The 21,028-nt window shown below is 53.4% G+C and overlaps 8 protein-coding genes across 8 annotated transcripts; 2 read left to right on the plus strand and 6 right to left on the minus strand.

The window, feature by feature from the left end:
• Window positions 1–763: 763 nt before the first annotated feature.
• ASPZODRAFT_19904 (hypothetical protein) lies at window positions 764–2,004 on the plus strand (the record flags this gene model as incomplete). Its single annotated transcript, XM_022727496.1, has 2 exons — window positions 764–1,822; window positions 1,879–2,004. 2 exons carry the CDS (start codon window positions 764–766, stop codon window positions 2,002–2,004), a joined length of 1,185 nt encoding a protein of 394 aa, XP_022577432.1.
• A 45-nt stretch (window positions 2,005–2,049) lies between these two features.
• Window positions 2,050–3,161, minus strand: ASPZODRAFT_19905 (hypothetical protein; the record flags this gene model as incomplete). Its single annotated transcript, XM_022727497.1, has 2 exons — window positions 2,050–2,283; window positions 2,328–3,161. 2 exons carry the CDS (start codon window positions 3,159–3,161, stop codon window positions 2,050–2,052), a joined length of 1,068 nt encoding a protein of 355 aa, XP_022577433.1.
• A 315-nt stretch (window positions 3,162–3,476) lies between these two features.
• Window positions 3,477–4,647, minus strand: ASPZODRAFT_2118784 (hypothetical protein; the record flags this gene model as incomplete). Its single annotated transcript, XM_022727780.1, has 3 exons — window positions 3,477–3,941; window positions 3,990–4,103; window positions 4,183–4,647. The coding sequence occupies 3 exons, from the start codon at window positions 4,645–4,647 to the stop codon at window positions 3,486–3,488; spliced, it is 1,035 nt and encodes a 344-aa protein (XP_022577434.1). The 3' UTR covers window positions 3,477–3,485.
• Window positions 4,648–5,226: 579 nt separating this feature from the next.
• ASPZODRAFT_75313 (hypothetical protein) lies at window positions 5,227–9,708 on the plus strand (the record flags this gene model as incomplete). The annotated part of the gene is made up of 4 exons (XM_022730039.1): window positions 5,227–5,474; window positions 6,963–8,094; window positions 8,185–9,100; window positions 9,152–9,708. The coding sequence occupies 4 exons, from the start codon at window positions 5,227–5,229 to the stop codon at window positions 9,706–9,708; spliced, it is 2,853 nt and encodes a 950-aa protein (XP_022577435.1).
• A 149-nt stretch (window positions 9,709–9,857) lies between these two features.
• Window positions 9,858–11,033, minus strand: ASPZODRAFT_154907 (hypothetical protein; the record flags this gene model as incomplete). Its single annotated transcript, XM_022726148.1, has 5 exons — window positions 9,858–10,093; window positions 10,155–10,292; window positions 10,388–10,867; window positions 10,932–10,966; window positions 11,017–11,033. The coding sequence occupies 5 exons, from the start codon at window positions 11,031–11,033 to the stop codon at window positions 9,858–9,860; spliced, it is 906 nt and encodes a 301-aa protein (XP_022577436.1).
• Window positions 11,034–11,339: 306 nt separating this feature from the next.
• ASPZODRAFT_75362 (hypothetical protein) lies at window positions 11,340–14,879 on the minus strand (the record flags this gene model as incomplete). Its single annotated transcript, XM_022730044.1, has 3 exons — window positions 11,340–12,821; window positions 12,894–13,990; window positions 14,081–14,879. The coding sequence occupies 3 exons, from the start codon at window positions 14,877–14,879 to the stop codon at window positions 11,340–11,342; spliced, it is 3,378 nt and encodes a 1,125-aa protein (XP_022577437.1).
• Window positions 14,880–15,377: 498 nt separating this feature from the next.
• ASPZODRAFT_104204 (hypothetical protein) lies at window positions 15,378–17,448 on the minus strand (the record flags this gene model as incomplete). The annotated part of the gene is made up of 1 exon (XM_022720854.1): window positions 15,378–17,448. The coding sequence occupies one exon, from the start codon at window positions 17,446–17,448 to the stop codon at window positions 15,646–15,648; it is 1,803 nt and encodes a 600-aa protein (XP_022577438.1). The 3' UTR covers window positions 15,378–15,645.
• Window positions 17,449–17,837: 389 nt separating this feature from the next.
• Window positions 17,838–19,520, minus strand: ASPZODRAFT_136786 (hypothetical protein). Its single transcript, XM_022724131.1, has 5 exons — window positions 19,269–19,520; window positions 18,912–19,197; window positions 18,380–18,831; window positions 18,196–18,320; window positions 17,838–18,141 (listed from the first exon to the last, which is right to left on the minus strand). The coding sequence occupies exons 1-5, from the start codon at window positions 19,365–19,367 to the stop codon at window positions 18,099–18,101; spliced, it is 1,005 nt and encodes a 334-aa protein (XP_022577439.1). The 5' UTR covers window positions 19,368–19,520; the 3' UTR covers window positions 17,838–18,098.
• Window positions 19,521–21,028: the final 1,508 nt, after the last annotated feature.

Consider the following 21,028-nt stretch of genomic DNA (forward strand, 5'->3'; position numbering starts at 1 on the left):
CATACTGAGTGGGCATACTCCCACCCATCACCAATATCCTCATGTCGCAAATCCCGCATCGTCTAGAGAAAGAAATTGGTCTCTCCACAAAAATAGAGCGCCTGTGGGTGCTTCCTGAGGGATTTTTCCTGGCCAAAAGTCCCCCTATCGCGCGTCGTGCCTCAACGTCACCGCCGTCCCGTGTCGGCAGAAAGAACGCAAAGTCCCTATCGCGAGTCGACGAAGAAAATCCCGCAGCTCTTCGCTCATCTCGCACGGGCCAAGCAGCAGCAGCGGCGGCTGCTGCTGTTGGGGAAAGGAAAAGGGGGCACTGCAAAGTGGCCAAGACGCAGGAAAAGCTTGGTTGTGGCTTCTTGCCGCCAGCGAGCGGTCAGGATCGAGGTGTGACGTGTGACGTGTCCCGTGGGCTCACGTGATTTACCAACAAGGAAAGTGCGGTCGACCCGTGGTTCTTTCTGGCTTCATGAAAATCCCTCATGGCGAAAATGCAGCAGAATTGGCGGTTACAGAATATTGCACGTCCCATGGAAGCTGCGTCTTTTGTTCCAGCGAATTGTCACCGGCACTGCAGCAGAGAGCTGACCGTTTTTTGAGTCAGGATACACATATATCGCATGAGATACTAGTAGTGCTATATTGCCTGGGTAGTAATTACGACTCACCTTGACTACGACTACGATGATGTCGATACTCGCAGGACGATGAATATCTGCTTCTCGTGTAGTCCTACAATCCTACTACTAATTTCAAATTTGTTCCCACTATGACAACCATCACGGCTAACAGATACGATAATCACCATCACCACAAGCCCTCTCGCTCCCCCACCGTTGAGTTTCTCCCAGACGGTAGCCACCGTCACCTGTTGAGTTCCAGAGAAGATTCCAAACGCCTTCTTCCAGGTCTGCACAATATATTGTCACACTGGCTAGCGGAGAGCAAGGATGATGAAGCACACGAGAGACAGCGAGAGCCGCTCGTGACGAGTCCCCCCAAGGATCTAGACCCCCTGGCCAGCTTCACGGACAAGTACGGCTCCTGCACGGATGTCCTCCACTACGGCTCCACGAGTTCGGTCAGACTACATGCCAAAAAGGTCTCGGGCCGGGGAGCGCATTCGGCCAAGACGCCCAAGCAGATGTACGCCGTCAAAGTCTTCCGCCACTCCGCACCGTCGAACCTGACCGACTCGCATCTGCTAGAGCAACGGATCCTTTCCCACCTGCAGGGCCAACCCAACATCATCACCCTGATCGACTGCCTGCACGATGAACGGAACGATCTCTGCTTTGTGATGGAATTTTGTGCTGGGGGCGATCTGCAGAACCTGATCGTCCAGGCGGGCAGACTGGACCCCATCGAGTCGGACTGCTTCTTCAAACAGATGATGCGTGGCGTGGAGTTCATGCACGAGCAAGGCATCGCCCACCGCGACCTCAAGACGGAGAACATCCTGGTCACCTCGTCCGGCGAGGTGAAAGTGGCCGATTTCGGTAACGCAGAATGGGTCGACCAGCAGAGCGGGTGCACCCCGCGTCGCAGCCGTAAGAAGAAGGCCACCCGACGGCGCATGTCCGGGACGATCCCGTACACCGCGCCCGAGGAGCTAGACGGTGGCGACGACTCTTTTCTACTACCGCAGGAAGACGAATCCTATGACGCTCGAGCCGGGGACGTGTGGGCGGCCGGTCTGGTGTACGTGGCGATGCGGACCGGCCATCTACTGTGGCGAGTGGCTTGCGAGGACGAAGACGGCGGGTACGGAGAGTATCTGCGGGGGAGAAGAGAGGAGGGATTTTCTCCCATCGATGGACTGGGGGGGGTACATCACTCTTCCTGGGGAATTAGCAGTGCTCCATGACTAACTGCTGATTTTAGACTCGCTGTCGCAACGTGATCTACGCCATGCTCTGTCCCAACGCCCATCGCCGCATCACCGCGTCGGAAGTGCTCCGGTCGGAATGGATCTACGACGTGGTAGTGTGTGTGGATCATCTGAAATGACTAGGAATGTCTCTTATCTCCTTACTCCGTACTTCGAAGATTATACTACAGCCTGGCTGCCGGCTTGACAGGAGCCACCTCGACCATCATCTTGCCCGTATTAGCGCCCGCGTAGAGATCTACCAGAGCCTGCGGCGCGGCCTCTAGTCCGCCAGGGACGATGGTTTCCTTGCGTTTGATCAAACCCTGCGCTAGCCAGGTAGAAAGATCCTGTAAAGCGGCTCCGTACTGTTTCGCGTAGTCGAAGACGATGAAACCTTTCATCGTGATGCGTTGGGACTACCAATTAGCAAGAAGCCATTATTCAAAGGGTGGGAACATACAATCACAGTCATGAAGCTGGCCGGTCCCTGCGGTTTCGTAGCATTGTACTGGGAGATAGCACCGCAGATGACGAAACGGGCATTCCGCGCCGCTCTGGCCAGACAGGCATCGAGAATGTCGCCGCCAGTATTATCGAAAAACACATCGATGTACTCCGGCGTGGCCTTTTTGAGCTGCTCCCTCCAATCCGCATCTTTATAGTTGATCGCGGCGTCGAAACCCAGCTCCTTCACCAGCATGTCGCACTTGGCTTGACTGCCCGCCAACCCGACCACGCGCTTCGCACCACGCACTTTCTTAGCGATCTGCCCTGCCACCATCCCCGTTGCCCCTGCTGCACCGGAGATGACCACCGTATCAGTTGGCCGAGGGTTCCCGACATCCAGTAAACCAAAGTACGCCGTCAAGCCGGTCATGCCAAGTACCGAGAGGGCGTCCGTGGGTGTTCCTCCACCGGGCGGGAAGGCGATTTGCTGTATTTCCGTGCTCGAGAGAAGAGCGTATTCCTGCCAACCAGAGTAGGCGAGTACCCAGTCCCCTGGTTGAAAGGGGGAGTCGGTGAGTTGGCTGCCCACGGAGATGACTCTGGCGATGCTTTGTCCGCGCATGACGGCCCCGCGTTCCACGGGCGCAATGTACGACCGTTTGGCTGTTAGCCATTGACGCATGGCTGGGTCGAGAGAGAGGTAGTGCACGCGTACGAGGATCTTGTCGGCGGGGAGGTGGTCTTTGTCGGCGAGGGAGACGGTCTGCAGACTGAATGTGCCGCCGTTAAGGGAGGGGTTTATCCCTGCCGAGGGGGGGTTGGTGTATATAATTTGTTTGTTTTGCATTTTGTATTTAGTATCAGTAGTAACGATGAGATAAATCAGCTGGAGAGGGAGAGAGAGAGAGAGAGAGAGAGAGAGAGGGTATTTGTAAGTATTGCTATTGATCACTGCCAAATATTCCGTATGAAACAACCTCGGCAGAGATAAGCATTACGATAAGAAGTCTATGCAGGTGGAAGTAGCATAAGATTGAATAATACGAGAATAATTGGCTATGATGAATACTAGTCTAGGTCTGCAGGGATATCTAAAGACTGATATAATTTTCAATTGAAGCCTTGGAAGTTCTGTTCTACCAGGCTGAGCAACAACCACATGGTGACCCTTCTAGTAGTCGTCATCACTTTCCTCGGAGCTGTCGCTAGTTCTGTCGCTGTCTGTAATCTGTACAGCAGCAGTATCAAGCAATAGACTGGCCCTGTCTTTGATTGCTTTGCTTCCGAGTAGAAGATCCTTGTACTCATGGCCTAGCTCGTCGATGAAAGCCTGAAGCATGTTCTTTGAGATGTATCTTCCCGGTACTGCCCGGAGAGGTTCTGCAAGCTCATCCTGGAGAGACCAGGCAGCGGCCTCCTCTCCAGGACCGGCTTTCCATGCTCGGCGGAGAAGTTGGAGACAGTAATGGAAATACAGATAACGAGCTGCCGGTCTGCAGGTACCCCGGAAGACCAATTTCCGACCATCCAGATCTTTCCACTTCGGCTCATCATCCAGGGTAAAGATGCCGCAGTTCAGTAGGGGCCATTGCTTGTCGATGATCTTGATCTTGAAGTTCCGGATTTCCTAGCCCATTCAGTGGAAGATCGTCTGGAAGGGAGCCTTTTCTGGCACGTCAGGAACGATGACAAATATGCCAGAGTCGAAATGCTCCTTGATCGTGGAAGAGACGATAAATCCGTTTTCAGAGGAGATCAGTTCCGTTTTGCCAAAGATGGCGTCCATGGTCTCTTACCCATGCTTGTATGAAAAGAAGTGTGCTGCTGTTACTGACGACTCGGGAACATATCGATGGGTGATCGGACACCACGCATAATAGCCTGGTAGGGTCGAGACTTGCGTAGTCTGCGAGCAGTTGCCGTCGAAATTCCGTCTGCCGATTGTCTCGTTTTCTAGCCCCTGACCTGGCAATTCCCATTCCAGACGAACTGGTTGTGAGGCATTCGCTGTAGGCTGTAAATGAAGAAACCAGATGTCGATGCGCTCTGATTTGTTGGAAAAGCTTCTTCGCCTCTTCACCCTCCTCCCATTTCGACTCTGGTCCAGTGAATCTAGCCAAGGAGATCTCAGAGGCGATACTCGTCTTCTGCAGGATAATCGTTTCGACTTCTGCAACTTTCGTCCAGAACTCCGCATTGAACGAATGGGCGCCGAGTCTCTGTCTCGCCGTCTTGGCCTCCTGGTCAAGCCTGTCACTTTCGGCTTCGAGCTCAGGAACCTCTTCGACTCGCCTTTTCTTCGGTATCACCAGCGGGAGCGTGTAGACAGCCATAGAGAATATCAGTATCACAAAGAAGCTCAAATAGTGTATTGTCAGTTTCGTAGAGAGAGGTATGAGAGAAGTATCGGAGAAGTACGAGAGAAGAAATTCCTGAGAAGGATTTATGAGAAAGATTTCTGAGAAGTATTACTGAGAAGAATCAAGTGAATGTTCTCAGGTGAATGTTCTCATTCAAGTATCAAGCACAGGCAGCAACCTACGGTTCCAGTGAAGCCCAAGAACTTGACCTGTTTTTGGTATGACTACCATGGATAGTTTCATAGAGATCCTTATAACATGGGTGGCAGTCACTCGTCTAGATTAGCCACTGGAGTCGAATCTCCATGAGGAGGACTGAGGCAGCACAGTACCACTATAGCCTTTGGTTATGAGTATAAGCACCATTCTTCTCTAGATTAAATGTAGTATATAATAACTATCGTAAGACAATAAAGACAATCATCTGGCAGGCCTTGAGGTCAACCTGACGTCACTATAACGATGATGGCGGACCTTTAGCAGACAAACCAGCCACATCAGAACTTCTCCAGAACATACCTAGGTATACGAGATCAAAGCTTGAACTGATTCATGTCCACAGACCCCAAGACCAAGGTAGGAGGTGTTGCCAGTCTTGCTGACCCTCGCACCGGCCCTGCCCCGACGACTGCTGGGCCTCATCGGTCTGACCTGGCCAACAAACTCGACCCGCGCGTGGACAGCGACCTGAACAACCGCGCCCAGTACGCCCCTGGGACGACTCTCTCGGGCAACTTCCATCCAGGAACCACGCAGCAGCTCCCCTCGCCGTCGTCTGCGTCCAACTACGGCCCGCACGAGTCGTCGCTGATGAACAAGCTCGACCCCCGCGTCGACAGCAAGACAGGCGCCATGACTACCAAGACAACCAACCAGACGGGCTCCGCTGCTTCTCGCGCACCCACCGACCGAACAGGAGTCGACACCAGCTCTACAACTCTTCCTCCTCCTCCGCCGAGAGCTTCCTCGACCGGTGTACCGGGGGTACCCGGTCGCACCGACACGCGGGCACAGTACGACCCGGCACAGACCAAGTATAACCCTTCAACAGGGGCCGGCTACGTCGGTGACTCCCTGAAAACCGAGCAACGCGATTCGGAAGCCGGATACGACTCATCAGAGAGTCCGACCGTGTACAGAGCCGATGAACAGGGCTCAACAAGCGGCGGTATTGCAGAGAATATTCGTTCTATGGCAGCCGGTCTTCACGTACGTCTTTTTCTTCTTGTTCTTCCCATTCCTATTTCATACCCACATTTACCATTCCTATTTATTCTGACTGTATACTGCATAGGGCGCCGGGGAATCGGTACGAGGGACGTTCAACGCGGCGGTAGACAAAACGTTTGGCCACAGCGAGGGAGCAGCGAGGAACGAGGCAATTGCGCGCGAGGGCGAGCAGGAGATCCGTACAGGGGAGCTGCGAGGATCAAAGTAATCTATTCTTAGAGAATGGATTACTGAAGAATAGTACTCTGTATACTCGATGGATGAGTCTATTCTGATCTATAAACCGCCGATCATGTTCACTCCACATCTTGGCACGATCTAGATTACATCATGGTGTAACTATAAGGGAGTAAGTAATTAGTATTCGTATTATTATCTCCATAGAGAAATTTGAAATAGAAATTGAACCATATTATTACAGCATTAGTGCTGAGCAGATGATGTACTAGTATAGCTCCATACTCGTGCTATAATCTCACTCGGATTAGCAGGACCCCGTACAGATACAAGATACTACAGTATTCCAGTCCTCAAGCAGCACCGTCAAACTGCGTCTTACAGACTTGAGCTCTTCGCCGTATTCTTATCCAGGCAGACAGCTAAACTAACCGACGCCTCCAACTGCCGTTCTCCGTCAGTCACCAACAGTTGCGAAACGTCGTCTTCCGGAGCTGCCGGAGGCTGTGCCCACACCCCAAGTGGATCTTTTTTCCTCTCGTCAACTGTCATGGATTGTTGCTGATAAATCCTTGACGTCTCTACAGCTCGAGCGACTGAACTTGGCTTCTTTCTTACAGTAGACACTCCCGCTTCAGATCTTGACTCGATCTTCCCACGAGCGAGAGAGCGACGGCGACGGCGACGAAGACGACAACCTCGCTTGGGCAGAAGAGAACCCCTCCTCTCTCTCTCCATATTTTAATAACTACACGTTGCTTTTTTTCGGGAGGAATTATTTTTCTGGCCCTGTGATGGAATTGTGCTCGGCTCAGAACTCGCTATAGCGACAATTTTTTTTTTCTACGGGTTTGTTGGTGCCAGGGCAATCGTTGGTGAAGAGCTATCATGGAGGAACCGCAGTACACCAACACCCTGTCGGGTTCAGACAGCGATGACCCGGCGAGACGCTCCGTCGACCTCGTGCAGGAGGATGAGGCCGACGAGATGGTCGGCGTCAGCATCAGTCGCACCCAGAGCCGGATGAAGGCCCGCCGGACTCCCGCGGAGGAGAAGACTCGCATGATGGAACGTCACGGAGGCTTCTTCGAGACCATCCCGGATGACGACGACGGGGAGAAGGAGAACACCTTTCTTCCTGAAATCACTGCCGAGCCGGAGTCGCTCGTTCAGAGCTCATCGGAGGAGACATCGCACGCGAAGCCTCCCGCGACAACGACGTCGGGAACGGCGGCAACGTCAGCAGCAGCAACAGCAGCAACAAAACCAAAGGACGGCCAACGGACTAGCTTCACTCGGTCGATTCTGAAGAACGGCCTGCCTCTGCGATCGCGCGCGTGGTCTGGCGATGCGATCACTAATCTGAAAAAGAAGTTCCTACCGGACCTCGGATCGCTAGCCAAACGCTCGACGCTGGCATTCCGCTCCGGCTCGTCGTCAAACCAGAATCGCCAGGGCTATTTGTCTAGTAACACATCGCCGAGCCACTCGGACGAGGAGTCGCCGCGACAGCAACCGCGGCAGCAGCAGCAGCAGCAGCAGCAGCAGACAGATGGATTCTGGAGATCATGCTCAAACCTACATCATAGCCCGACCGACGAGTTGGTCCCGGACTTGCAGGGTCTCGATGCGACCGGCGCGGCCAAACACTCGTACACGCGCCGCCCCAGCGTGTCGGTCAACGGTCGCCCGCGCAGTCTTCACCGGTCGGCGTCGGACCATTCGCTATACCTGCGGGCCTCGTCAACCGCGTCGTCGCTCGAACAGCGGCCACGGTACGAAAACATCCACTCGCAGGTGAACAGCCGCTTCAAGGCGATCAAGGACAGTCTCCAGGACTCCAGCAGTCGCTTGCTTAGCATGCCGACTCTGCATCTGCAGGACTTTCGTACCGAATGGGGGTACCGGCCTTTTACGAGTGATGTGCATCAACGGATGCATCCTCCTACTTCGGGGAATTCCTTTACGAGCAATGGAGGAAATCACACTAGCAATGGGGTGAAAAGTCATACGGTTCCTGAACCTACCAATACTACCACCACCACCAACACCACTACTACTACTACTACTACTACTAATAATGGTGGCCTGCCATCTCCACAGCCGTCCCCCCGCAGCAACTCGGCCAGCCTGTACCCGATCCTCTCCGAAGCCATGTCGGAAATGACAGGCGACGTGGTTGTCATGGGCGGGTACCGAGGCTCGATCCTGCGGTCGGCCAAACCACCGCACCGCCAGCTATGGGTACCGATGAAGGTAGGCCTGAACCTGCGCAAGGTCGACCTCGAGGTCGGCCTGGAGCCAGAAGACGAGGAGACGATGCCCGAGCGGATCATCCCGTCCGGCGTACTGTCGCACATCGGGCCGGTGGACATCTGCCGCCGGCTGCTCCGCCAGCTGCAGAAGTGCGACAACGCCGTGCGCGGCGACCTCCGCGTCTGGGACTACGGGTACGACTGGCGACTGAGCCCGCACCTGCTGGCCCGCCAGCTCATCCGTTACCTGGAGGGTCTCCCCTGCAACTCGCCCAATATGCCCCCCGAGCGACGGGGCGCCATTGTCATCGCCCACAGCCTGGGCGGCCTAATCACCCGCCACGCCGTCAACCAGCGGCCAGAGCTGTTTGCCGGCGTGCTCTACGCGGGCGTCCCGCAGCACTGCGTCAACATTCTAGGACCCTTACGCAACGGCGACGACGTCCTGCTCAGCTCGCGCGTGCTCACCGCCCAGGTCAACTTCACCTTCCGCACCAGCTTCGCCCTCCTGCCCGAGGACGGCCGGTGCTTCATCAACCGCAAGACAAAGGAGGAGTATCCCGTGGACTTTTTCTCCGCCGACGCCTGGGACACACACCGGCTGTCCCCGTGCCTCCAGCCTGCTCTGCCGGCGTCGTCGTCGGCCTCGCGCGGCACGGGGTTCATCGACCAGCTGCAGAACAAGGCGCGCATTCCCAAGCGGCTGTCAAGTATGTTTGGCCAAGAGATGGACGGACCAGAGATCGGGAATGAGGTGCAACAAAGTACTCTACCAGAACAACACAATACTCTACAAGAAAATAATGCTCTACAAGAACAAGAACAAGAACAAGAACAAGAACAACAACCCAATACCACTTCCAAGGCTGTGGCCGCCCTAGAATCTTCAGTCAACAGCGTGGCCGCCCCGCCGACGAGTCCACGCACCACCACGACCACCACCAAGATCGGCCAGGTATGCACGATCCCTCGCCCTGCAGCAATGGCATACCTGCGCCGCACCCTCGCGGAGATCAAACAGTTCAAGACCGAGCTGGCCTTCAACCCCACCCACCAGTCGCAGAACAGATACCCGCCCTTCGCGGTGCTGTACGGCAAATCCGTGCCAACCGTGTACGGGGCGCGCGTCTCCTCGCGCGAAACCATCCAGTGCCAGGACGCGTATGACGATCTGGCCTTCGCCGCGGGGGACGGCGTCTGTCTCGCCTCCGCGGCGATGCTCCCGGCTGGATACCGGATTATCAAGGACGGACTGGTCAAGAGCGATCGCGGGCATGTTGGTCTTCTTGGGGATCTGGAGGGAGTCGGGCAGTGTCTGCGTGCGTTGGTCAGGGGGAGACGTGAAGGTGTTGGTATGAACGTTGAACGGTAGTACACTCGATTTATAGATACCCATACATACCCATACATACCCATACACATATATAGCATGACTATAACAATAGTATATGTATAGTTACTAGTTATGTAGTATAGTATTCAAGATGCTTTTCAATTCTACAATCCCAAGAAAGAAAGAAGCTAGCCAGTCCGCGAGTTGGCAATGTTCAAGACCAAAATATCCGTCGCCCCAACCTTGGTCAACTCGTCCATCACCGTGGCGATCGCCTTCTTCTCCACCATCGAGCTGACAGCCACCCAGCCCTCCTCCTCGAGCGCGGTGATCGTCGGCGCGCGCTTGCCCGGCGTGATTTGCGACGCGGTGGCCAGCTCCGTCCGCGGGATGTTGTACTGGCAGAGCACGTATTTTTGGGCGGCTGCCAATTAGTATCTGCCATTTGAAACAAGCTCCGACAGTGGTTGAGAGAGACAACGTACTGATCACACCCCGTATCCGCGAGGTGATGAGCTCCACGAGCGAGTTGTTGGTGTTCCGCGACTTGACCAGCACCGCGGTGCTCTCCACAACAGTATCGATGGCTTTCAGGCCGGCGGCTTTCATAGTCTCACCGGACTCTTACACTTGTTGTCAGCTGGTCCAAATGGAAACCCCCCGCTTTAAGAGAACAACAGAACGAGGGAAGAGAAAAAAAAAAAAAAAAAAAACGCACCCACGAGATCGACAATGCCATCGGCAACACCCAGCGCACACGCCGCCTCAACACTACCACCCACATATTTGATCTTGGTGCTGAGCTCGCCGCCCTCGAGCTGACGAAAGAAGGCCTCCGTCAGGGCTGTGAAGCTGGTGACGACGTTCTTGCCGACCAGCTCCTTCGGGTCAGTGAGGGGTCCCTTCTCGGGCACCTGCACCTGCAGCTTGCACCGGCCGAAACCCAGATCCAGGATCTCCTCCACGCCCGACGTCTCCCCGGCAGGCAGCTGGGCGTCGTGTTCGGCAACCTGGTCGCGCCCTGTGATCCCAAGGTCTACCCGGCCCTCGCCGATGAAGGTGGGGATGTCTGCCGCAGGGAGGAAAATCAGCGCAATCGGGAGGTTCTTGACCAGAGCGATGTCGAGCCGCGTTTCGCGACGGAACTGGATGTCCGAGCCTGAAAGCAGGTCCAGCGTCGATTGCTGGAGACGGCCCTCTTCGCAGATTAGCCTTGGTCACCCCAGAAAATCGCTCACTCCCGCGAAAACAATGAAGCTCACTTTTAGGCACGGCAAAGAGCAGTCTCCCTTCGAGGCTGAGCATATTAGCATATATATAGACCCAATTCGGCAGCAATTGACGCACTGGTTGACGAGATCCATTGTAATTCAATCGCGGCAAGATTTAAAAGTGTGTAATTGACAGTCAATTCACAGGTAGCAGGGTCAATTGAAATGGGTTCAAGGTTGGCGGGGACGAAGTCGGAGCTGCTGTTCAGATTTTGGAGGGGTATGACTCTTATCGGTGACGCACGTGGGCTTAGTCAATACTACGTGTGCTGCCTGAGGCATAAATTGGTCCTGAAGAAGAGGAACAGTTGAACTGGTCGTCAGTATCCATAGATAAGGCCTGGCATTAAAAAAGTATACAGATAGTAGATGCATATACATGCAGTAATAAGTCTGAACCTAAAGCTGCTCTGCATTGGTGATCAACCGGTCGAACAACGAGTCATCTCCGATGCCGGGCTCATCGAGCATCGTTCCCACGGCCGCGACAATGCCTGCTATTCGACGCCGGCGAATCTTCTCCTCCAACTCGGCGCTCTTCTGCTTCGCCACGTCTATCACAGAGGCCGGCAACGTTGCCAGTCGTGCGACGTTCAGGCCATAGCTGCGGTGGGCGACGCCTTCGCCGACTTCGTAGAGGAAGGTAATTTCCTCGTCATCCCCAGAGCCGGACTCGGTGAAACGCATATGCACGTTCCGCAGCTCATGGTTCGGGAAGGAATCCACCATACGGGAGAGGTGCTGGTAGTGGGTGATGAAGAGGGTCAGGCTGCGGATCGACCGCACCATGTGGTCTAGGACGGCCTGGGCGATGGCGACGCCGTCATGCGTGGACGTGCCGCGGCCGAGCTCGTCCAGAATGACCAGGGACCGCGGCGTGGCCTGCTTGAGGATGTCGGCTGCCTCGGAGAGCTCCACCATGAACGTCGACTCGCCGGCAAGCATGTTGTCGAACGCGCCCATCCGGGTGAAAACGGCGTCCAACATGCCTAGCTTCGCCGACTGGGCTGGCACATAGGATCCGATCTGGCCCATGATTGCAATAAGAGCAACCTGGCGCACGTAGCTCGACTTGCCGCCCATGTTGGGCCCCGTGACAAGAAGCGCGCGCGTCTGCTCGCTCTCAAGCTTGATGTCGTTCGGCACGTAGCTGTCAAGAAGCAGCTGCTCCACCATCGGATGGCGGCCCTTTTCGACGCAGATACACGTTTCTTCGGTATATTCCGGCTTCACATACCCTGGCTGGCTGGCGATCGCGGCCAGCGAAAGCAGGCAGTCAAGCGTCGCCAGCGATTGGATACAGTCCCGGATGGACTGATAGTTCGCCGAAATTTCCGCCAAGAGAGCGCTGAATGCCTGGTCACACGCCGCGGCAAGGGCCTCTTTGTGTTGGTCCCGCTGCCGGAGCATGTGGATGACCTCGGGGGTGTGGAAGCGCGATAGCTTCTTCGTCCCGCTGACCTTGACCCAGGATGCGGGCACTTTCTTCAGAGAGGGCGAGTTGTTCTCGACCTCTATCAGGTACTCGATCCCTGCCACGGTAGCATAGTCGACCGCCTTTTTCCCGATCACCGCCGCGGCCGTGGAGCGATGCTCCCGCAGCTCGTGCTCAACACCAGCGATGCCGAGCTTGTATTCGCTGATGGCGTCGGTCTCCTCGGACTCGCGGAAGAACTCGTACTTGTCATCCTTTTTCGCTGCGTGCATGTTGATCTTGTCTAGAAATGAGACAACGGTTTGCAAGATGGTGGGCAGCGTGGCGAGGGCCTCGCCAAGTACTGGAGATGCAAATCCAGCGTCGGCAGGAGACTTGACGTCGCAAAATTCCATGGCAATCATCTGCAAGGTCTGAAGAACGGTAAGGAGCTCTGGTCTCGTGCACTTTCAAGGTGGTTATCGTCAGCGTCATATAGTCGAGTACTGGGTGGGGGGGGGGGGGAAAAAAGCACTCACTTTTCCATAATAGATGCGAATCAAGCTCTTCTCCAGGTCACTCCTCACTTTGCTGAGCAGCGCCTTGATACGCTCGACCTGAGCAGACCGTTCTGGACTTTTCAGCTCTTCCACAGCATCGATCCGCTCCTCTAACTTGGCTTTGTCCAGCAATGGGCGTCCAACCCATTTGCGTAGCAGCCTTTGTCCAAAACGGGTTTGAGTGCGGTCCAGTGTCCAGAAGAGGCTCCCCTTGGCCGAGTAATCTGTTTGGTTTTGGTAAATCTCCAGGCTCATCAGGGTGTTCCCGTTCAGCAGCATGTGGGATCGCGCAGAAAAGGACTGGAAATACTTGGTCAGATCGAAGACATGCTCTAGGCCGTAGTCCGTCATGTGTTTGATCATGGCTGAAAGACAGATAGTGACCTGTTCGGGCAGGCTGAGCACCTTTTGAAGCAGATTGCTCGCCTGCACATCTTCCTCGGTTCTAGTTGCCGTCATCTTGCCGGCGTAGAACGATGAGATGTGACTGTGTGCTTCGACGGCGGCCGTTTTCTGCTTCATCGCCCTCTCGACCCGCACCTGGTCGCCAAAGACATTGGTCTTACTGCCTGAAAGATGTTGCACAAGTTTCTCCGTCGCTTTCGATAGCTCCCCGACAATCAGAAATTCACAGGGCGCGATATGTAGGAGGCGGGTTTCAATCTCGCTCCTCATGAACCCATCTTCAAAGTCGTCGTAGATGATGTCTCCCGTAGCTGGCTGGACGGCGATGATACCCACATGGACTTTTTCATCGTTCCCAAATCCTTTCGCATTCGTCTCCGTTATGCACAACATGTAGCCCGTCGCCGGAGACACCCCTCCCGAGGCAGCACCCATGTTTCCCTCTAGACCATCTACATCATCAATATAAGTCCCCTTGGTGTATAGGTTGGTGAGTTTTCGGACAAAGGGTGCATTGCGATTACTGCCTGCAGCTTTCAACGCAGCCGTCTCAAGCTGTCGAACAACGCCGACCTTATGGCCTGCAGCAACAAGCCGTCGAACGTGGACATGGAGTCGGTGAACAGGAATGCTGGCATATGCGAATCGATCTAAATGGGCCTCTGAAGGGTCTATGGTCGGAAGATCGATTAGTTCCGCACACTCCGCAGAAAACATAAAGAACAAAACATGGAAGGTAGTTTATGTCTTTCTGGACTTACGTTCGTCAAAGCGGAACTTTCCCGGGATGCAGACGATGCTCAACTCCTTGGCCGCTATCCTCGCATCTTCGCCGAAAAAGCGGAACTTGTACCCGACCTCCACAACCAACACGGTATCCATATGCTTGCGTTTGATTTCGACAACCTGGCTCTCCAGCGGCGTCAGCTTGCTGCCGCCCTTCTTTGCGGCTTTCCCCTTCACAGGCGGTGGCGGCTGCGCTTCTTCATCCTCCTCCCCCTCGCCAACATCCTCTACCCCCGGTACCGTCTCGGCCTCTACCTGTCGTCTTCCAATTCCGATGGCGCAGTCCGACCCTCCGAGCCTCTTCACAAAGCGCTCATGCAGTTTATCCTTCTCCTTTTGCCGTTTCCTTTTTTCTAGCTCGGTCTCCCCTTCCAGGCCATCCGTCGGGTCTCGAGAGCTTGTAAATTTGAACCGCTCGGTACGCTGACTACCACTCTGCGGCAGGGCATGCGGAGATCGCTCAGTCGTAGCACCAGTATCTGCGTCTTCATGGTGGAAATCGTTCGTTCGGGCCCGCTTGGACGGACGGAGCACAACTGGCTCGTCTTCCTCGTCTTCCTCGTCTTCCAAATGGTCCTTCGCCACCGACACTATATTTTCCTTGCCGGCAGAAATTGGCGCCAGCGATTTCACCTCCTGGCGAGTCCCAGCCTCGCTGGATGCTTGCTCCTCGCTTCTGGAAGGTTTCTTTGTAAAGAAGCTCGAGATGGTCGGCTGTTTCCGTTTGAGGCTCGGGGACGTGGACGACGTCTGGGAAGATAGAGGTGGTGACATGACTGCCTATCCAGTGTTTATAGGTCTCCTGGAGAATGATGGGTTTGTCCAGGTTGAGCTGTATGGGACTGTCTTCCTTGCTTGCCAGCCCGAGAGCAAGGTAAGGAAGGTATCGTCGAGTCTAGAGATGAGTTCACTCTCTGTTGAAGCTTCACAATCAACCAAAATGCGACGATTGAAGATCGGGAGTAATAAAACCCTGATCTATCGAGTCCTGTGCGGCATCGGTAAGACGTTGCGTTGCCCGACACCGTTTCAAGCACCCATGTTCGCCGCCGGACGAAAGACGCGCGCGTTGAAGACGCGCTGAGCTGAGCTTATCTAATCGTAACGAGGCGCGCTTGCTGTATTAGGGAATATAATTAGTACGGTATCTTCAACGTAGTTTATAAGTAGTAACTACTAGGTAGGTGGTGAGGTAGGCACTGATCAATAACAAATGAATGTTCTATTCGCCAGGTCCATAAAGTATATAACTATCATTAATCTCTTGCTGCTAGCAGAAAAAGATAGACATGGCTCATGTGAACTTCTTCGAACTGGTCCGAGCAACGTTCTGGTCGATATCTATAGCACGACCCCCCCTTTGTCCCGATAACGCCATTATAAGCGACGACAGTGTCGAGAAGAAAAAAAAAATGATGCTCAAAGCCGAATAATGATGCAAAGATGTCGCTCTCGAATGGTAATTGTATGAAAAAAGAGGAAGAAGAATGAATATAGACCGCCGCTGAAAGGATCTCACTGCCTAGACGCCGCTTTGCTTTTAATGAGTGCTTCCATCCAAGTAGAGTCGTTCGAAATCATCATGCTCGATATCGGAGATAGTGCCGTTGGGGGAATGGATACGCGCAGCCGGCTTCTGTTCGTACTCGGGGGTCTTCGCTGGAGCGTAGAGGTGTGGCTCGTGTGCAGCTAATCGACTAAACGAGGCAACCAAAGGGTTGAAAGAGTATCCGGACAGATCTTCAAAGGCACCAAATTCGACACCACCGAGGTCTCCGAAGAGTACCTGAGACGGTAACCCCATGTCCCCCGAGAAGGATCTTTTGGCCAGGGGGGAGTGCCAAGGACCCGGTGTCTCGATTTTACCATATCCATTCATCACAGGCTCGACGTTCTCCTTTCCCGCGGCGTTGAGCCCCGTTTCCCCAGAATACCGCAACGGGTATGTACTGGCAGCAAATGTCGACATGGAGTTGAACACGGACGTTTCTGGCCGGGGTAAGAAGGGGTTTGAAGAGTCACTGGTGGTTTCGGAACGGTGATTCTTGAAGCCCACATTGTGTGCAGAGTGTTGTTCATCATGAAAGACCGGGAATCCCCCACGAGCCTTCGGCTCGGACACGGCCATGGACAGCCTCAAATCCTCGTTGTCGTCTTCAAGGTAAGAACTGGGGTAGAAACCATTGCGACTGGATAACGAATGAAGTGGAACCGGGCTTCGGAGAAAGAGGGTGCTCGATAGAGACGAGTTGGGAGAAAGCGTTTTTACTGCATGGCCTTGCTCCTTCTTGACCCGTTTATTTCCTTGGACACATCCTGGTGCAATGTTAGGGTCAGTTTGGGAAAGGGCGCCACGCTTTGGACGGCTGGCGCGTCGTTTGGGAACAGGGGTCTCCCCTTTCAGCGGGCTGCTGTCTTCCACGTTTCCGGAAATGACTCTCTGCCTTCGTAAGATCCCTGTTGGAGAAAAGACTAGTTCTGTAGGCTCGATACAGAGGGATGTCCTCTCCATCATCCTAAGGATGCTCTCATCCTTCTTTTGGTTCCGTTTGCGCCTCATCTGCTCTGTGGCCGAGTCGAAGATATCCATCCCCGGCCACAGAATCCCCTTGAGTCTTGCCATTTCGTCCGCTCTCTCCTTGTCGATGTCCACTTCACCATTGGCGTCATTCTCGTTGTCATCCACAAACGGATCATGAGCCACCCCTGGGAAAGCCGAAAAGGAGACTGTAGGCAGTTTACTTCGAATCCTGGGTGTTTCCGGCCAGTGAAGACTTGACTGTAGAATGGAGAGACTCTCGTCTCCAGAATCCAGTTCGTGTTCCCTTTTCCAGGACGGAGCAATGATACTCCCCGAAGCTAATGTTTGAATCTCATCCTGCTCATTAAAGTATGCTTTGGGGACCGTAGATGGCGGTGGATAGCTAGTAGTATCAAACGAATGCCCGATGTCTTCCTGGAGGGAGGGGCGGGAATACGGATCAGAAAGGCGAGGATCTAGAAACTCGGGCAAAGAAGTGGGTGTTTTTATAGCCCTCTTGTCTGTATCCTTTTTGATCGGACGCGTAGCACCATGGGCCGTTGCCTTGCTTTGGACTCTCCGTTTTCGGGCTTCTTTGGATGTCATTCGATTAGACAGTAGCCGGGCGATGTCGTTGAACTTGTACCATCGGTCATATTCATTGAGAAGGTCTCCAGCACCCGGCTCCTGATGGCTGCGGACTTGGAGCTTGAAGTAGTGAGACAAATGAGCTTTCGAGGAAACGTGGGTCAGCAAGTGCGAGACGTCGCTGAACTGGGGCTGCTTGGGACAGATGCTGCACAGGAGCGAAGCAGGATCCATCTTGGAAGGAGAGCAGGATGAGCGAAAGAACCGCCTGTCCTGGGGGCCGAAGGAAGCGACAAGTAAGAGATGTGAATCGTTGCTGGCATTAGAAGGGGCAAGAAGGAGAATATTCGGATACGGGGTGATCGAGTGAGGAAATGCAGCGTATTCAAGAAGCAGCGAACAAGATGAGGAAAAGAAAAAGCTCCCCTTTGGAGGGAAGGAGATGGTTCGAAAGAAATATGAAGGAGTGAGGTAGGCACGAATGGTTCTTACGAGTCGAGTCGAGAGAAGGAACGGTTGTCCTGTCCGGAGTAGGAAGGTGACTAGGAAAGACGCAGCACTGTCAGTAGATGGGCCATAGAAACACATAAATTGCTACCTAGGATCTAGATTCTAGTTTAAGAGCAGAATAGTATAGGTTTTATTAGTAGATTATCTCATGGCTACTACCTACTGTATATGTCTCACTGTATCTTGATGGCCATTCACCAAGCCATTATAGAGGGGTGTGAAGCAGTATAAGACACAGTGGAGGGTCATTCTCCTCCTGCCTTGTATCCCAAGGTCCATGATAGAGAGGGGAAATGGGTTATTAGATGGCAGGAGGGAAGTAGCTACAGACTAGACAATACTTAAAAGATGGTTATAGAGATAAGAGCCAGCTTTCATTGCGCAAGACATTTGCTCGTAATTGATTTTGGCATACAGCTTAGAATTTAGTCAGTTTCAGCTTGTAGAATCGGCAATCCAGAAGACACTTACTATACAGGGTCTATTTCTTCCAGACCTTTGTATTTCAAAAGGCTCAGACCGGCTATGGCGAAGCATGTGTGGAAAACATCAACCATATTACCCGGTCGATCAGCGATGCCACCACCGTCGGGATCCTTGAATTCCTTCACGTCAGTTAACCCACTAAGTCGGTTCAGGCTCAAGAAGCACAAACCTGGCAGCGTAGGAGGAAGCCTGCAAGCTTATCGCCATCGATCCAATGAAGTCGGTCGATTATGGCCAGGCTTGACCCAACCCACCAGCTGTAGCATGCATCCTCCAGCTTCTCGGGACGACCATTGAACCCGCCCTTGTCTACCTGACGTTCACTGAGCCAGCCCCCCAAACGGTCCTTGTTGACCAGGTCCAAGCGTCCAGCAATCGCGAGAGCAGCCACACAGGTGAAGATTTGGCCAGAGTGAGACTCAGCCCCAGGGCAGATTCCATAGGCTCCATCGAGATTCTCACATTGCTGAATGTAGGAAACGGCCTTGGGAACATCGACCGAATCCAGAAGGCCTAATAATGACAGAGCGTTGAATGCGCCGTAGAGAAACCGGGTATCCTGTTCCCCCCACTGGTCTCCCATGAAGCAACCGGTCTCTTTGTCCTGCAGACCTGCGATGACTTTGAAATCATTAGTACCATGCCGTACTTTACATATTAAAAGACCAAACTCTTGTGGCGTGTGTTGTTATTTTCCTTACAGGCTGCGACTTTTTGCTTGCCTCCGCGGTCATCTTTGTCCAGCTCGTCTACGGCATCCAAACCGACCAGAATTTGCACGGCGGAGACCGTGTAGAGCATATGAGGATCGTGGCCAGGAGCGGCTCCGAAGCCACCGCAGTCATGCTGACAAGAGAGCACAAAGGCGATTGTCTCGTCACGCGGGAGAGCTTCCGGCTGGCCGAGCAGTTGGAGAGCAGTCAAGCCCCAATACACGCCATTGAGTCGCAAGTGTTCCGTCAACCAGTATTCCAAATCCTCCCGCCTCTGAGCTGATTGTCAACCTATGTCCCTCAGCGATCAAGAGAACCGCGACAGTGGCAATGAGAATCACGCACAGTATCAAGGTTCTTGATATAGTCCACGTGCTTCTGAGTACACAGAGTCTGCCCGTCCAGACCTCCACCGGCCCGGCCAGGTCCAGATACTAGAGCCATCCTTCGACAATAATTTTTTGTGGTGAAAAATGCCCCACGAAGGTAAACAAAAAAAAATAATAATAATAATAATAATAAGGCGTGGCAGCAGACGTGATCGGTCCGAAAAGGTCAGGCTGTCAGTAGGTAGGTACGGAGTAAGGTAGGTGGTAGGGATCAACCGTCGATGACGACAACAAAGGCCCACTGTCAATCCGATGCAGAGAGGGCCTTAGACGTTTATCATATTGCCACCGAGCCGGGGGGGGATACGTAAGCAGGCTGGCGTTCGAGCCTCCAACCCCTTGATCCCAGAGTAAGTGAGGTGATTCGTGCCGAGTCAACAGGAGAAAACGCGAGCAAACTTTGCACCCACGGCCGAGGATTACCGACGTTACGGAAACGCAGCACGTGACCGATGACGAAGTGTTTCAGATCGAGCTTCTATTTGTAGGCACGGGAGCTTAGTCAGATTGTACGGGGAACCGTTACGGCGTTGCGTTGCGTTGCGTTGCGTTACCACCCTGACACCGGCTTTTCTTCCTTTGTTTGTTGTATTCTCAGCAGCAGTGAAACCTGCATATGCAGTAGAAGCCCATCCTTTCCACGTGTACCAATGATGCTTCCAAGGGCGATTCTAGCCCATCGGTTGAAATGATCGCCAAGAGATCGACTTGTATCCGATCTACTCCGTACTGAATACGGAGGAAGAATCGCTTGTTGAGCTTGCAAGGTGCAAGGTACGGAGTATATACGGAGTAAGTCAGATTAAGCATGGCTACTTGGAAGGAAGGCCATGGTTACCAGCGGTCCTATAACTACCTAACCTACTAGACCTAGCAGGTGCTGCTGGTTAGTAATAGGTACCTACGTACATGGGTGAGAAGCCTAGCGGGTAACTGGAGGTAGTAGTATTTGTACCTCGTAGGAAGGCTAGCTAGATGGATACATCTTAGTATCTTCCTGGAGAAGATGGGTTCATATGTATTTGGTGGTAATTTGAGTTAGTGCTCAACAGACTAGATCTCACGTCATATAAGAATATATATTATACCATAGGGGTTTAGGAGGCCATATTGTATGCCCTAGAAAGAGAACGTGCAACAACTATTTATGCAGAGTAATATGTACTCCGTACTTATGTAGTACCTAAGGTACCTAGGTGCTCCGTAGTAACTACCTACCTAGTAGTATATGCTCATCCTGCCTGTATACTTGATGGGTCCATTTAAACAGATATAAGCTACTAGGTAGATCCTGAGACCGATCAAATATATACTCCAATACTATATACCATAAACTCCCATCCTCTGTAGTATAATAACCAATATTAGGTAACTACTACATAGTACCTAGGTACCTAGTACTACTACTAACTAAGGTATACTACATAGGTCGGTACCTGGCGCCTGAGTATGCCATGCATGGTCTCATGGATGGAATTATTCCATGGGCGATCCTGTCCAATCAGACCCGACCATGCTCCAGTTAGCGCACGCTCACCGCATCGAGTCGTTCGCCGCTAGTCCGTAACAGTGCTGCCTGGCAGCCCCTGGACCAATGGAAGCCTCATCTCATCCATGGCTCCCACGACCGGTCAGCCAGTGGCAGCGAGGGAAGTGGGCCCTTGATCTTTCGGTGTACTCGGAGCCCGCAAATGATAAAACAGCTTCGATATTGCT

Source organism: Penicilliopsis zonata (assembly GCF_001890105.1).
Source record: "Penicilliopsis zonata CBS 506.65 unplaced genomic scaffold ASPZOscaffold_22, whole genome shotgun sequence".
In the NCBI taxonomy this organism is placed as follows: Eukaryota; Fungi; Ascomycota; class Eurotiomycetes; order Eurotiales; family Aspergillaceae; genus Penicilliopsis; species Penicilliopsis zonata.